The sequence below is a fragment of the Etheostoma cragini genome, chromosome 13 (genome assembly GCF_013103735.1).
Source record: "Etheostoma cragini isolate CJK2018 chromosome 13, CSU_Ecrag_1.0, whole genome shotgun sequence".
Classification (NCBI taxonomy): domain Eukaryota; kingdom Metazoa; phylum Chordata; class Actinopteri; order Perciformes; family Percidae; genus Etheostoma; species Etheostoma cragini.
In genome coordinates, this window is record NC_048419.1 from 1,458,479 (window position 1) to 1,475,369 (window position 16,891).

Sequence of the window (16,891 nt, forward strand, 5' to 3'; positions counted from 1 at the left end):
AGGGGCATAAGTAAACACCCCCTATGTTAAAATACAGGGGCATAAGTATACACCCCCTATGTTAAAATACAGGGGGCAGGAGTATACACCCCCCTATGTTAAAATACAGGGGGCAGGAGTATACACCCCTTTAAGGGAACTTTATCAGGATGCATAGTATCCTGATCCATGAAATAACTGGCTTTCAAAAATAAAAATGTGCCTGCCTCTATGGGAATTTAACACAGGGGGTGTATACTTATGCGCCCTGTATTTTAAGGAAGAACATTTATTTATTTACAATACATTATTCATTCGTTAAGAAAACTGGTGTCCTTAAAAGTTTGGATTTTCCTAATTTCAATTTTCAAAAGATGTTTTTTTATTCCTCTTTTAAATTAACTTTAGCCTAAACAACTAAGAGAAGCCAAAAGGTTAATTGACAGAAATTGTGTTTTTCTTCCAGAAGATACCAGTGTCAATAAATTAAATTCTTCCAGAGGACATAATCACTGTATACATGTTTCAGAAGATCGGATTCTTCAGTCAAAACACTTGCATCCATCTATAACATCCCCAAAAATGCAGATTATGGATGGCTGGCTTGCTGTCTACTTGACCATCCCTCAGTGGTCCGGAGCAATAGGAGCATTAGAACCTTGTATTCAAATAAAAAGCTCAAATAATGAACCAATTCATTGATCCAGGTTCATTTACAAACCTTAACAACTTTTCACTAGCATCTTACAGCCACTAGTGGTCATCCGACTCAAACAAGTTCATGAGACGAAATGATCATGGTGCCTTCAGGGACAGTCGGCTATACTGAAATTTTTGTAAAAACGCACACAAACGAATAAAAAAATCTGCCAATGCAATCACTAAAGGCGGAAATTTCTTGGTCAACTTGTTTCGCATATCCAGAGCTATTTTCCAGGAGTAGAGGAAAGGCCAATTAGAGGGACTGGTAAAGCAGCACAGAATATAACTTGATAGACGCCTTACTGAAAACTTTGACTACATGCCCGACACATTCCTTTTTTCGTTATGCCGAAAAAAGCTAATCTATTTCCATGACTTTCTTGTATTCCTAACGTAGTACGGAAGTCGTATAGTGATTCCAGCGGGGTGTTAACCCTCCTGTTGTCCTCGGGTCAAACGTGACCCATTTTCAAAAAAATAGGGTTTTTTCGACCACATTTTCAACAACAAAAAGCAACACATGGATGGTTTTCTACAACACAACTTCAAGTAAAATAAACGATCACGTCACTATTTTCATTACATTTGGGAGTTTTATTTAATTTAATAACATTTGAAGAAAAAACAAGATAAAAGAATGTTGGAAAAAAGTGACCAAAATGTTTGGAAAAGCATAACAAACGCAGGGAAAATGTCAAAAGGCGCAGGAAAAAATTATAAAAATATAGGAAAAAAACTGACAAAAAATACTTGGATGAAAGCGACAACAATTTCCAAATGTTGACTCAGAAAAACCCAAATGTGCATATAGTGGACGGGAAGACAACAGAAGGGTTAGTGTGGAGACCAGGCAGATGAAGGAGCACCTGAAGGCGTCACTGGTTCGGGACGGGCCGCTGTTAGACAGACTGTGACACGAGCGCCACAGATAAACAACAAACCTGTTCTTGCATGGCTGAGCTGACCTTTAACAACTAACGTAAAAGTCTCAGTGTTGTCAGACAGCTAATTTAAATGCAGAAAGTAGCGTGGTTGGAGGAGTATTACTCCGTTGATGAGTGAAAAGTTAAATATAAGAGTTGAGTCCGCTGAGAGGTGAGTTTGACACGAGCTGTAGCTAGAAAACATAACGGTAACGGGAAGCTAACCCCGGCTAACAGGACGGGACGTTAGCGTTGTCCGGACCATAGACAGTTAAAGGTCAGGACTAGTCCAGCTCTAGTATACAGACGTCATAAGCGTCAACTACATTAGCATCACCTTGAACATATAATAGCTAAATTATGCTAGTTAATTAGCCATTGCTTGAAGTCCCCATCCCGTGTAACATGAAACCGAATCCTGGGCACCGCTAAGTTAATCATGGCTAGTCATGGGTAAAATTGGCTATAGTAATGATAGTTAACGATGCTTTTTATTGGAGGTTCACCAGGTCACTTGTTGCATGCTCAGGTGACTGGTAGGGAAGCATTAGCTAGCTCCATTAATCTCAACTCGGGCTGTTTTCATCGGTTTATAGGTTGTCATGTCATCCATCTGCATTATATCTGTTCAATATGCAATGTTTAGATTGAACACATTAACATGTCAGGTCAGAAAATGAACCATTTTGTGCATCTACACAAACTTAAATAATGTAATGGTTGGACTCATTGTTGGAAATTAAAGAAAGATAGTTATGTAGTTATTAGTTTTTAGGGGGATTCTGAGACTTATTGGGGCATTTTTTCCCTTTGCCCCCTGGTTGGACTTCACATAGCAGCTACTGCAACAGTTTTCTTTGGAGCTCATTGCATAAAGAGAGTTACCATCTCTCTAAATAACAAACAAATGTCAAAAAAAAGTTTTCATTGGTGTATTAATTGTGCATGCTTTCCTAATGCTTCTCTAAATCTCTTTTTTTCCCTAATCCTCCATCTAACAGAGAGAACCATAAGTGAAATCATCACCTTCTTTCACCATGCTGGAAACGTTTCATTTCCTGTTTCTACATTCATCTAAAACATTTGAAATACCTGACCATTTCTCCAATTCTCTGACACCCTCCACTGTCATCTTTCCAGTGACCTGGTGTGATAACTGTATGCTGATTGTGCGATAACCTCCCCCCATTACCCACCTGCACTTCCTCTTACTTCTGATGCATGGCCCGTCTTTAGAAATGAATACATCTCGGTGTTCCTTGCATGTTGTGCTGTGAAAGTGGCATAATGAGGGAAGACAGGGATAACCCTCTGGCACTGTCATCCAAGAAACCATGCCAGGGCCAGAAGGACTATGGACAGGAGCTTGAGAGGCTGCGTGCTGATTGGGAAGCAGAGAAGAAGCGAACACTGCAGGCCCTTGGACACCTCTCTGTGGAGCTGAGGCACCTGCGGGAAGAAGCGGAGAGGGAACAGCAGAGGGCTGTGAAGGAGCTGGCGGCCAGGCGAGGGTCCCAAAAGGACAGGCGCTCTAATAGATACCAGCATCTGCTGACCAAGGAGGTGAATGTTAAAGACAGTGGACGATACAGTAAAGTTGAGTCCACAGATAAAGAGGCTTTTGGTCTGTGCTGTAGAGAAACATACACAAAGCTGGAGCAGTTGCTGCTGACGCTGTATGAGAAGATAAATGGTGAGCAGGCAGTCTATAAATTGCATCACAGGCAGGAATTTGAGCTAGAAAAAGCCATCTTCCTCTGCCACCTGCTAGGGGCCCATGGAAGACTGTTGCAGGGGAGGCAGCGGGCAGGACACCCCAGCTTCATTTTTAACAGTGTGCAAAGAAAGCCAAGTCATGAAGACGGCAGTAAGTCCTGTCTGAAAAAGCCCCTTCTAACCTGCTCCGCGGCATTACCACAGAGATCCCAAACTGCCTCCCACTCACCTAAGAAAACCAAACCAGATCGAAGAGAGCAGCCTTCAGGGAGGGCCGTCTGCGCAGCTGAGCTCTGCACCTCCGCTGCAGTCGGGGACACCTGTTGGAGAGGCTCTCTGAATATTTGTCACCCTCGCAACGCCCCCCATGCGGGCTGGGACAACCAGCCCTCCTACTGTGCTGATTCCTTTGGGTCAGACAAGTCATCGTCCTCCAAATGCATAGACAGAAACATGGAGGTAAGCTACTTTAAATTTTGAAATTCTACACATGGTTCCAAAATTAAGTATGTTAGGTATTGCTAGCATCTTCTTTAAAAACTTTAACTCTGAAACTGCATCAGTATGCACAGTATGTTGGTGGCAGACTTGGAATATGGAAGTTTAATTTTTCATTTCTTAACTGTTTCTTTGGTGGCATTGCTTTTACTGAAATCGATTCTGAAGCCCTAAAGGATTTGCGACAAAATAATTTTGATTGTTACAGGAAGGTAACATCACACACGCTGAATGCTAACTAACAATGGCCGTCCAATCAGAGCAAATCAAAACATATTAGTTTGATGTAGCACACACAGCACAGGCTGCATCACATGCATATGGAAACCACAGTTGTTGCAAATCAATGACTACTTTTTATTCCATAGATCTTTATACCAATGGGCTGAAAGCCTGGACCAGGCGTTGGGATGACCACTCAGTGCCCATTTTATACATAACAAGTGAGGGGGAAACTAATTAGGCTGTCCTAGCCAACTCTCTGTCTTCTTTCTTAGTAGTTTTTGCATATCAAGTAGCTTCAATCAAGTGAAGACAGTGTGTACCGTCAAATAATTCTCTCATATTTGAACTAAGCTTAGTGTTTGGTCTTATCCTCGGGTACCAATGTTGTCATGGCAGCAGTGGTGCATAACCAGCAGAAGTAAGATGGAGAACTAAACACCAAAGGGAAACATTTAATGGAGGTTTATTTATTTTTTTGTAGCAAGTAGACTTCACTCTAGTACAACAAATTAGAACCAAAACCCAGCTAATGTTACAGGCGTTTGAGTTGCCATCGTGATGGAGGATAAATTGAAAACATTTAGTGTGACTGGTGTGCTATGGTGTAAAATGTTAAAGAGTAACTCTCGCCAATTTTTAAATCACTAAGAAGGCTTGACACAACAGGAGACTTTGCTCCAAGTATCACCAGGGACTTTATATTTTTATTTTTTATAGAGGTCACCAGGGACTCTACACATGAACCCAGCATTGAGAACATAGTTTGTGAACACAGAGTTTACTAAAAAGCCAAGATGGCGACGAGCGTAAAATCCAACAGCTGCAGTGAGTTGTTAAAACCTCTTTTTAGTAAACTCTATGAAATAGTGATGTTGATGCTATCATAGTAGCGCCCCTAGCTCTCCCATTTAAAAGGCCATTTGACAGAAAACGAGAATATGGTGAATCTTAAAAGTGGTGCTTCCGTGCTCATTATGCTTTTAAACGAAAGTTTGACTCGGGTACATCAAGAAAAAGAACCGAGTTTGCATTTTGGTGAGAGTTATGGTTTGATATTGCCAGTGCTATGGTTGTCAGAGAAGAAGAATTGTGCAAGACGTTAGCAGAGAGGAGGGTAAATCATGTGTGGGTGGATCTGTTTATGCCTCTTGTTGGCAGGCAGAAGTGGGTCAGTGTGTTTCTATCTCTTAAATTTTGGAGTGAAGTTGTCATAGAGAGTAAATTGAATAATTTATCAAAGCCTCGACTGTGTCTAAAGAGCAATGCCCACACGCCAATCCTCATATTTCTCGCATGGTCCTGCTATTAGGTCAAGGTCATTTCTGTGCAAAGCATATGCATCTTGACATGCAGTAGGTTTTGCTGACTAGATTTCTTTCATTGTTTTATGCTCAGTGAGATATTTACTGTATTTTCTGCTGTACAACGTGTGATACAGTGGGGAGAACAAGTATCTTATACACTGCTGATTTTGCAGGTTTTCCTACTTCCAAAGCATGTAGAGATCTATAAATTATATCATAGGTACACTTCAACTGTGAGACGGAATCCAAAACAAAAATCTAGAAAATCACATTGAATGATTTTTAAATAATCAATTTACATTTTATCGGATGACATAAGTATTTGATACATCAGAAAAGCAGAACTTAATATTTGGTACAGAAACCTTTGTTTATTTGTCCAGAGTCGGGCTAGGCCAATCCAGGACCTTAAGATGCTTCTTAGGGGTCACTCCTTAGTTGCCCTGGCTGTGTGTTTCGGGTTGTTGTCGTGCTGGAAGACCCAGCCACGTCCCGTCTTCGATGCTCTTACTGAGGGAAGGAGGTTGTTGACCAAGATCTCGCGATACATGGCCCCATCCATCCTCCCCCCAATACGGTGCAGTTGTCCTGTCCCCTTTGCAGAAAAGCATCCCCAAAGAATGATGTTTCCACCTCCATGCTTCACAGTTGGGATGGTGTTCTTGGGGTTGTACTCATCCTTCTTCTTCCTCCAAACAGTGTGTGGAGTTTTTTGTCTCATCAGACCACATGACCTTCTTCCATTCCTCCTTTGGATCATCTAGATGGTCATTGGCAGACTTCAGACAGGCCTGAACATGCGCTTGCTTAAGCAGGGGGACCTTGCGTGTGCTGCAGGATTTTAATCCATGACGACATAGTGTGTTACTAATGGTTTTCTTTGAGACTGTTCAGGTCATTGACCAGGTCCTGCCGTGTGGTTCTGGGCTGATCCCCACGAGGTGAGATCTTGCATGGAGTTCCAGACCAAGGCAGATTGACCAGCATCTAGAACTTCTTCCATTTTCGTGTAATTGCGCCTTCTCACCAAGCTGCTTGCCTGTTGTCCTGTAGCCCATCCCAGCCTTGTGCAGGTCTACAATCCCTGATGTCCTTACACAGCACTCTGGTCTTGGCCATTGTGGAGAGGTTGGAGTCTATTTGATTGAGTGTGTGGACAGGTGTCTTTATACAGGTAACCAGTTCAAACAGGTGCAGTTAATACAGGTAATGAGTTTAAAGAAAAATTAACAAGTCTGCAAGAGCCAGAATTCTTACTGGTAGATGATCAAATACTTATGTCATGTAAAAAATGCAAATAATTATTTAAAAATCATACAATGTGATTTTCTGGATACTTGTCACAGTTGAAGTGTACCTATGATAAAAAATTACAGATCTCTACATGCTTTGGAAATAGGAAAACCTGCAAAATCAGCAGTGTATCACATACTTGTTAGTACTGTAAGTACCCTCTGGTGGCAGTGGTCATGTGTACAACAACAATCTCTTACCATTTCTTTTTCTGTTGGTTGTTTTGCTGTCAGCACCTCTCTCTCCCAAGCAGAGTACATGTATCAACCAGAATAGAAATAGTGTTCAGTTTGGTTTCAGTCTTTAGGCTGCTCAATGGTCTTGTGAGCACACTATAATTAAAAAGGGAATAGACTGAAGGTGTGAAATGCAACCTAAGGGCAAAGTAAGAAGTTCATTTCTGTCTGATTGAAGCTCTTAATTTTTTGTACCTTTTTTCAAAATTGGCCTTTTTTTCTTGTGTTACTGAGTGAAATACTGCATATCAGTATTATGAAATGGGGATTATAGACGGGAGGTCAGAGTGAGCCATTGTAAAGGATCTTAGTGTTGACTGCACTGACAGCGTACCAGAAAAATGTCAGTTGAAAACAATTAAGGGAAAATGTCTATTTTTACCTTAAGATATCTTATTTGTTTCCTTAGGGCACAACTATAGTAAAACGTTAGAATTAGTCTGGACTGGACACACTTGTTTCTCTGCCTGCCTCCTGCAGTGTGTACTGCCCATTGATTGTTCAAGAGGCAGCCAACATCATTCCAGCGTCATCTCCATGGAAACGAGCTCTAGTCGCTGTAATGATTGGGCCCCGTCTCAAAGCCTGCTTTTTTGTGATAGGAGGATGGAAGCAGTCCTCCCTACCCCCTCCTCTCAGCGACACTCGCCGTCTTACACAGACACATTTCCCCCTTCGTCCTCTTTCTTCACCTTTTATTGCGCTGTAACCAAGATGGGATTAACCAGCCTGTCGGGTCATATTGCATCTGGATGACATGATTTTTTTCACAGCAGCATCAATGAAGACAGACTCACAGCAGAAGAATCAACATACCACCCACATCACAGCCTTACTGAGAGAACAGGGACTGGAGTGGAGACCTGTTAGTTAGATCATTTTTCTTTTCTGTTTTCTGCATCGCACGTCTCTTCTTGTTTGCTACTTCAGTTGGGCCTCCATGCGCTGTTTCAGCGTTACGTATGTTAAGTGGACTGGTGTTTTTTTTTGCCTTTTCTGGACAAGTACTTTTGACAAACCCCTGTGAGATGACAGAATGGTAAGGCATGAAGAAACAGGCTGTCAACGCACTGAGCAGGACTCTGAATCTGATTGCTACACTGTGGTAAACACTAACCACAGAATGCTGAAGAATGCTACCAGGACAATGACATTCATTGAATTGTCTTCGCTAGCCAAGGCCCAAAATATGTAAGATCCCTTCGGAACTGATTGTCCTCATTTTGGAAAACGTCACAGCGCAGAGGAGGAAGAGGAGGAGGAGGAGGAGGAGGAGGAGGAGGAGGAGGTACTTGAGAACACATGATTTATTTGTTTTTATGTGTTTTGGATATGGCACTCAGACTCTTGCTCTAACAGATTTTAAACTCCCACTTTAAAGGGATGGACAAGTTTGAGGCCTGGTAATAAGTTACCGACAACCATGGCAATAACAGTTCTTTGCTTGGTTTCTGACACTTCACCTTAGCTGTGGAAAAGAAAACCACTCCTGCTTGTGAACTGCTAGAGAAAGAGAAGACAGTGACATCTTTATCATTTTGACGTCAACCTGCCACAGCTAACCTGTGTAATTCTCCAGCAAATAAAAAGCCCGCGATGGCTCGGTTCTGCCTGGGCACCTCATTTAGTCATATTGATCCCGTCTGCGCTGTTTGACTCTGACAGAGAGTGATGTATGACTTGTGCACTCGGCCTGAGCAGCCAGAGCCTGCACCGGCACACACGGAGATGGAGAGCCGGGAGGTGGCTGAAGCTCTTGGGCAACAACAGCAGGAGTTGAGGGGTTCAGAAGAGCAGAGTAATAAGCAACATGGGCTCTTGGACACGGCAGTCCCAACCACGGCTAATATCACTTCAACATCATTGCTGGGGAAAAGGCACCACTCGCTTTATGCCAACCTCAATGGTTTTGAAGTGGAAGGCGTACGCAAGGTGAGTTTGGAGCTTTTGAGTCTTCCAGTACCATTCTTGATTGTTGACATAAAAGCGTTTGTGGCCTGGAGACATGTGAGAGGTGTCCCACTAATATTAGAGATTAGCAGAGATAGTCTGGTGTGTTTATAGAATCACCAGTCTTCTTTAAAAAAAAACTTGGTGGATGGTAGATTTTTAACCTATTTCTCAAACAATTTTTTTTTTCACATCGCAGACTATACCATATTGTCTGGTTCTATGAAATATATGAACCAGAGGTATTTTAAATATCGAAAGTATGTTTTACACTATTACATCTATGAACATCTAGTTGGATTATTATTTGTGTTAGATTACAGTGATGTTACACTGAATGTGTGTGCAGCACATTGTCTCAACATTTAATCTGGGACAGTAATGTTGCTGCTGTCGTAGAAACAGAGGGTTGGCAGGCAGGCGTTATACTGACCTATTGTGATAGTGTCCCTCATTTCACACCTCTGCATATCCTGTTAGCACAGAAGATCTACTTAAGGGTAGCCAATTGAAAAGCAATAGTAAACCAGTCACTGTAGTAAACCCATCTGATTTCCGTGTCTCTGATACTGCCCACACACAGTAGCTTGCATACCGAGAAACATCACTGAAAGGAACTATCAGAATAATGCACTTATACTACTCCATCCCATTGACAAAATAGATATTTTAATGTACCTGTAACAAATAAAGTCCAGTATATTATTGTAACATCTGGATGATTTAAATGTGTGTGGTTTAAGTGGTCTAAAGACAGGGAGTAGAGACAGTATAGAGGTTGCAGATAGTGCCTTGTTGGGTAAAACAGGCAGTACAATGTCTCCGTCCTAGACGGGAAAGCAACACATGAAGGCAGCTGAATCAACTTGCAACTACTCAATGGCACCCCTCACATACACTATAAATATACTTATGTGTGTTTTTCCACTTTCATTTCATGGTATTTCAGTATTATTTTGTGGTCAGTCTTGCTTGAAAAGCAATGGCATTTAATAGTAATCAGCATTATTCTGCCATATTGTCCCTGTACTAATACTGCTACTCAGCCCTTTTTACCTTTCGTTCACTTGTTTGAATGTGTCTATGTTGGAGGCAGAGTTTCATCATTTAACCAAGGTTGTAATATATGTGCAACATTGCCTGCCGTCGTCCCCACCCCCGCCACTTTATTACCCAATCGCCACATTCACCGCGTAGTAAAAGCCCCTAATGAAGTGTGAACATTGGAGATGATCTGTGGCCAAAGAAACTGAGAGTAAGCATCCAATGCTGCATTATAAATGATTATTTGGCCATTTCAGACCAGTAGTGGTTGGCAGAGGCCTGTCACTCTTAGATTATTGTTCATAATTAAGTCATTATTTCCAGTTGGGCTACCTTGATCGTCCTTTTGTTTTCTTTTCCGGTTCCACCCATAATTGATGACTGTGTGTGGCATGGAAGAAGTAACCATGACTCCTCTGAAGGCAAATGAGCTTGTTGACTGTGTGGTCCCGTGTCATCCTTACTCTTAACACCTGTCTGGGTACCATATGGCAGCCTCTCTGAGTTCCAAATGGGGCAACAAAGTGATGATGTACAACTAAAACAATGTTTCTCCTCAATAACTCTCCTGAAGACAGTTATTTGTCCTGTTTGACCATGTATTCAGCTGTGATCCCTTCCTGTGATTGTGAAGCTAGCGTCTGGCTGACACACTCTTTAAAAGTTGTCTTTTTAAAGTGTACTAGTGGCTAGAAATCTTGGTACCTTTGCCACACAGTCTAACACCAGCCGCTGCCTACTCTGTTATTCTGGAGTCCTTATACCAGGTTAGGCTGTTTCACTTTGGAAAACAGTCCAGCTAGGGTTGGGTAAGATACTGACTAAATACTAATTTAAGACGCTAGATATTGTCTTAAATTTTGGATATTGACACAGTGTCTTTTCCTGGTTTTAAAGGCTACATTTCAGTGAAGTGATGTAATGTTCTAAAGTTGCCAGACTGTTCTAGCTTTTCTTTTATTTGCCATTAAATGTAAATGGACTGTATTTCATTCATGCATTCATGCACCAATGGCCTCCATGGTGACAATTTGGGGTTCAGTGTGTTGCCCAAGGACACTTCAACATGGGACTGCAAGATCAGGGATTGAACCACCGACTTTACCACACCTAAGCCACTGCCGCCCCTTTTATTACTTAGTTATTATATCCATTTTACTGATGAATATTTTATCAAAAATTGTTTTGTGTAAATATTGTGTGAAAGAGTCAACCCTACAATGTCGGCACAATATAGATATCAAGGTATTTAGTCAAAAATATTGTGATAATTTCTCCATATTGCACAGCTCTAGTGTCCGCTCTGTTTGTTTATATCTGGGGTGCTTCTCTTCACGTTTACCTCAGTTAATCCAGTTAGCCGGGGCATTTCCTGCCTTGTAAAAATAACGCAAACGTAAGAGTACTTGTCACTCAATCTAGTGTCAGCTGTGTTCCCGGCAGCAAATATAGGCTTTGTTACCTTGTCAACATGTCACTTACGCTGCTGTGGGTATAATGACATAACTAGTGCTCAGCACAAACCCTGGCGACCTATTCTAGTCTACGCTACTCATAGCAGTTCTATAAAAAGGCCTTAATGAAAGTCACCTAAGTACTGTTCCGTTGCTAAATGCAGCTACATTTCTTTGATGTCAGCCCTACTGGTCACCACAGACCTAGTTTGTACCTATGGGAGAACTGAAAGTGGAGCACAATGTCTGTATAAAAAGACCTGCTTTTACCATTAATCATCTGAAATGAATCCCACATTTCAAACACAATGCATTTATTTCAGTCTTCCAGTTGTTGAGTTGCTTTTGATGAGGAATGTGATGATGAGCATAGCATCCACGGTGTTAGACAGACATGTACTGTGTGTGTGTATGTGTGTGTGTTTTATTGGCCAGCTATGTAATGACTTGTGAATAATTGATAGGGCAGTGAGAGGGGACTCTCTAGAGTATTGGTCTCTCACTCTCCCAGCCCAAACATCTTTGTCTGTCTGGTGTCTGGCTGCAGACTCTCTCTACAGAACAGGGGTCAGACTGTCACAGCCAGGACTGTGGGGTATTACTTTGTGTTGTACGTGGGATATATAGAATACAGTATATCCTGTTGATCAGTAGACATATACTTCAAGTATCACTGATGCACAGACTTGCTGTGAAGAAATAGGGCTTGGCGATATGGCCAAGATCTTCTATCCTGATATACATGTATAAGTAAGTTCAAACCTCAATAATGATAAATATCAGGATAAAGCATGTTTTCTGGTAATTAAATTAAATAATTAATAAATTAAATTAAATGGTACACATGGTAAAACCTAGTTCTTAAATATTAATATATTAAATATTATATATATATATTAATAAGTTAAATATTTGACAAATGAAAAGTACTGAGAATATTGGTGCAAAGTAAACCAAAGTTGAAAGGATCAGGATGTAAAGTGTGGTCCAAATGACGGAAATATTGCTGCAATACAGACCGGCCTCTGGTTTTTCACATCAACATCCCGGCAGAAACAATATAGAACAATATACGTGTACATGATTTTTATATTGTTTTACAATATATATCGTATCTCCCAACCCTATAATAAAGGATTAAAAATATATGCCACATTAAACAAGGATTTTTGAATTGGAAATGCTCTTTACCAGTGCAGCGGCCCTTTAAAAAGTAAAATTACCATGCCAACCAGGACGCAGACATTACCAGCGGGTTACCTCTGTATGAGTAGTCTTGTAGTAATGATGATGATAATAATTGAACCCCTTCAGGCGGGTTCAAGACCCCTCCGCTTCCCCCTTGCTCTACTGTACTGTACTCCCTTACTTTTTCATCTGTTTTTGAGCCTGCAATGTTTGCCTCTTTAGGTTTAGCTTAGACCCCCCCCCCCCCCCCCCCCCCCCCCCCCCCCCCCCCCCCCCCTGTCTCTCCATGTTTACATCCAGACAGCTAAATATTTGGCGTGCTCTCTGCTGTCTGTAACATTTCTGCATCGTCGTGCTCCCAAACCGCTATTGAGACTAAACCCCTGATTACCTGTGTTGGCTCTCACAACGGGCAGGGAGGGAAGGGAGACCCATTCAATTGACCCACTGAATGTCAGGAAAGGTCACTTAGACTATTCATAACTGGAGTGCCTCTACCAGATGTACGCTGATTGAATGTGCCTTGTAAAGGTTTGTAATAGAGTCGAGACATTTGAATGGTGCAGCACTGTTGTCACGGACTAACTGGCTGTCTTGAGCCTCTGCTGTCCTGTCCAAGACAGCATGTGGGTTTTATTAATGGCTCTGAATGTATGACTTTATAAATATGTTAAATGTACAGTATCTGCCTCATGACTGACCACAGGTATGATAGTGTTCAGTCATTTAGAGTGCTATTACATCAAACTCACTATTTCAATGACATGTTGGCACAGAACTGGTGATAGAGGAACGGGAATTCCCCGTGTTCACTAAGAATTTGTCTCTACTCCTAAACATCCAGGGGAATTGACCAGCTCTTTATCAGTGAGCTTGTGGTGACGAGATGCTGTCTGGAGAAAAATGCAGTGTTGACAGGGACAGAGTAAGAGAAGAATGGCGACACTGACAAGGTCCTTGCAGGGCTGGTTGGAAGCATTTTTTCAAGTAATGTTATGCACTTCTGGCTGAGTGCATTGTAGTTTGTGGAGGTCAGCCCAATCTGTGGAATGAAACTGGCTGAATGGTGAGCCCATATTTGTCATTTACTCACTTTGATTACTTCTATCAAAGCTTCAGTTCACAAGGCAGTTTAGCCTCAGTCACATGAGTTTCTATCCACTACACACCAATTTCTTTTAATACAGTATAACAAATAAATCAACATACAACAAAACACTATTCAATACGTAAGTCAGTATTTAATATTACATTGAAGGGCATAAGCAAAGCAGTGTTGTGGATAGGAGGATGAATAATGCTAAATATTGTATATTTTCCCTATTAAGATGATCAATGTTGTTTTAATTGTTATAGAAGATTCACTGAAACCATTTCTAAGTGTGTCTATTGAGCTAGGCAACCAAGTAAACTGTTGCTAGTGTGAGGGCAAGTAAGGGTGTCACGATTTTGATTGTAAATCCAAATTGACCAAAAATTAGTCACAATCTCGAATTTCGAATTTAAAAAATGGAATCGTATGATTCTGCTACGCTCCCATGTCACGTCCGGTCAGCTTGACAAGTTGAAAGCACACACGTGTAGCCTGCTCAAAGCCCATTTCCCTTTTGATTCGACCAACACTCCTGGGATGCGCTGATGAGCTAGAGTACTACACGCACAGTAGCAGAAGAAGACCAGCTACACACAACGGATCATACAAGCCAGTGTTGCCAACTTAGTGACTTTGTCTGGCGTCTTTCGTGGTGGTGTAGGTAGGAGAATAAGCGGGATGCGACATGAGAAAGACGCCACTGAGCTGGCCTGGCCCTCTCCCCCCCTTTGTAGAATTTATTTTTTTACTTCAAAGATATGCTACCTAAGTAATAATCATAAAGTAAAATAAAGTCCTTTATTGAATTTGTGATTATTTGGCTAAATATTTCTATTTCTTTCTGTCTACCTTAGGAAATAGTTTAAGACAATTAATTGTTCGAAGGAGACTATGGACATGGCTGTTTTATTGTGTTTTGATTGTTTTTTTGTGATCTTTAATGTTATCTTCTGTGAAGAAGACTGCATTTATAAAAGAGAAACTAGATGGCAGATTATTTGACTTAAGTTTCCATTTGACTGAAGATATGTTGTTAATAAACATTTAAAATTTGACAATGTAGTGTGGTACATTGCGAACAAAGGTCAGTTATTATATTGCATAAAAGTCTTGTTTAAAAATGGCATAGTAACCTGTGCTTTAAAAAGAATTAAAATCGAGAATTGAATCAAACTGTGACCTTAATCAAAAATGGAGTCAAATCGAGGATCTGGAGAACAGTGACACCCCTAATAACGAGGGGTTGAGAGGCTCATATGCATATGCAGTTTTCTTTGACAAGATTAAGGTCTTTTCTTTTGAAGCTCTCATGGTTAAACCTGTGGGGAATTCATTCTGTCTGCCCTCTCCATTTTCTGCTGACACTGCACTAAATGGAATAATCAGGCGACCCCTCCTTCTGTTCATCTTTTCACTTTTTAAGATAACCAGATGCTCTCTGCGTGTCATACACCTTGTTGCCCTCGGAGGATCGGGGGATTGACATTTTTATTTGTGGACTGTGAGATGATGAGGCAGCCATGCTAGTATGGATTTTAATTACCGAGTCGGAAGGGCAGTGTTGTTATGGCTTTGTAAGAAAGAAGCTTCAAGGCCTAATGGAGACAAGATCTGAAGGCTGGTCATAATTAATGTTACGACCATCATGCATTGTGGATGCTAACCCATGTTTACCATGGCTTCCATGTTGATTTTGTAATTTAGATTAAGTGTAAAATCCCGACTGGCGTAGCAGGTGAATGAGCTCATTGCTACAGTCCATGAAAATACAGCGTGACATGACACTAGATCATAGTTTATATCACATAAAGGTTTTCTGCTGAAATGTATTAGGTGTGGGAATCACCATACGCCTCCCGATACGATATCATCACAATACTTACAGTATGCCACGATACATTATTATTGGGATTTTACACATATTGCAATAATATGGGATATATTGCAAATTTCATATTTTTCCCAGTTTCAAATGAAGTCCCCAAAAGGAAACTTTGTCAATACCTGGTACATCTAAAAAGAAACATTTCTCTGTTTGTTGATATCACTTCAATTTCATTGCTGCAAAATGGGTTGTCAAGCAGACAAACTGATCAACATATGTACAATAAAAGATCCATACTTGTCGTCTGTGTATTGATACAGTATTACCACAGAAAATATCACAATACTACGCTGTATCCATTTTTTCCCCCACCCCTAAAATGCACGCACATCTTATATTCTAAACATATGGTAGGGAACAATGCACTAACAAGCTTTTCCAGACAGTGCATTTCATTTTTTGCACAACCTCCCCCAGAGGACGTCTGAATGAGGTGGGAGAGGTAGATTGCTGGATGCCTGGGGGGAGTAAAAGGGTGTCTCATGTTGGTTCTTTGTTCTCTAATGCAGTAAGAGAGACCACCTAATCTGTCACCGTCAGGTACCCCGGGGGGGGGGGGGGGAGATTCGTGGTAAATACAGGAGGGGATTTGAGAGGACACTTAAGAGGGCTTCTTCATGACTTATAAATGAGTATAGGGAGAGAGCTGCGGTTATATTAAAAAATAAAAAATAAATACCTTGGACCACAAACTGCTTTGTGGTTCTTTACATATGTAGTTTGAAAAAAAACAAAAAAGAGATAACGTATACCTCCGCGGTGTTCGAGATCACTGCAGCCTCCCAGTTTCCTAATGTTGAGAAAGTTTTTACAATGCCTCAGATCTCAAATGAGCTTCAGCTTCAGTTTGTTGGCTGCCACCAACAATGGCTTGAACGAGTTTTTCAGCTCTAGCAAATCCAAAAACAGTGGAATGTTGAACCACAAAGTCTGTATGTGGTAATAGAGTCAAATAATAAAAGACTCTAAAGTATTCTCTGTTACAGAATATGAAAACCGATTCATTCTTTGTTCATGTCTTTTTGAGGCTGTCTGACAACAAGGCAGTTCAGGAAACCTCATTAGAAAAACCACTGATGTAGTATAGGAGACGGAGATAAAAAGCGACATTGATTTGGCTCTAAATTGTAACGCTTCACTGATACTGTGGAGTCCATTAGTTTCCACTTCAGTGGACGGGCTGCCGTAGCCTGTCTTTACTGGTTATAGTATTTCAATCAGGAGAGACATGTTTGCAGATATGCAAATGAGGTTTATTGTACAGTTCAATAAAATGTACACAGTCTGTGGCGATTAGACTCTATTGCTATACGAATATTTTGTATATCTGTATAGTGGTAGAGAACCATCATAACCCCCCCACCATAGAATCTAGACACCGGTGGTGGAGACGAAAGAGAC

At 41.1% G+C, this 16,891-nt stretch overlaps 1 protein-coding gene across 19 annotated transcripts in view; it reads left to right on the forward strand.

Moving 5' to 3' along the window:
* The first annotated feature begins 1,563 nt into the window (after positions 1–1,563).
* The window catches only part of LOC117955142 (RIMS-binding protein 2-like), a 60,635-nt gene continuing 45,307 nt past the window's right edge, over positions 1,564–16,891 (forward strand). For 17 of the 19 annotated variants that reach the window (XM_034889358.1, XM_034889364.1, XM_034889365.1 and 14 more), the window contains exons 1-2: positions 1,564–1,776; positions 2,606–3,779. In XM_034889358.1, the coding sequence (XP_034745249.1) occupies positions 2,868–3,779 (912 nt within the window). In that variant the 5' untranslated portion in view covers positions 1,564–1,776; positions 2,606–2,867. Of the gene's footprint in view, positions 1,777–2,500; positions 3,780–7,528; positions 8,809–16,891 lie in introns of those variants that run through there. The other 2 variants (XM_034889359.1, XM_034889373.1) reach the window with 2 other exon arrangements.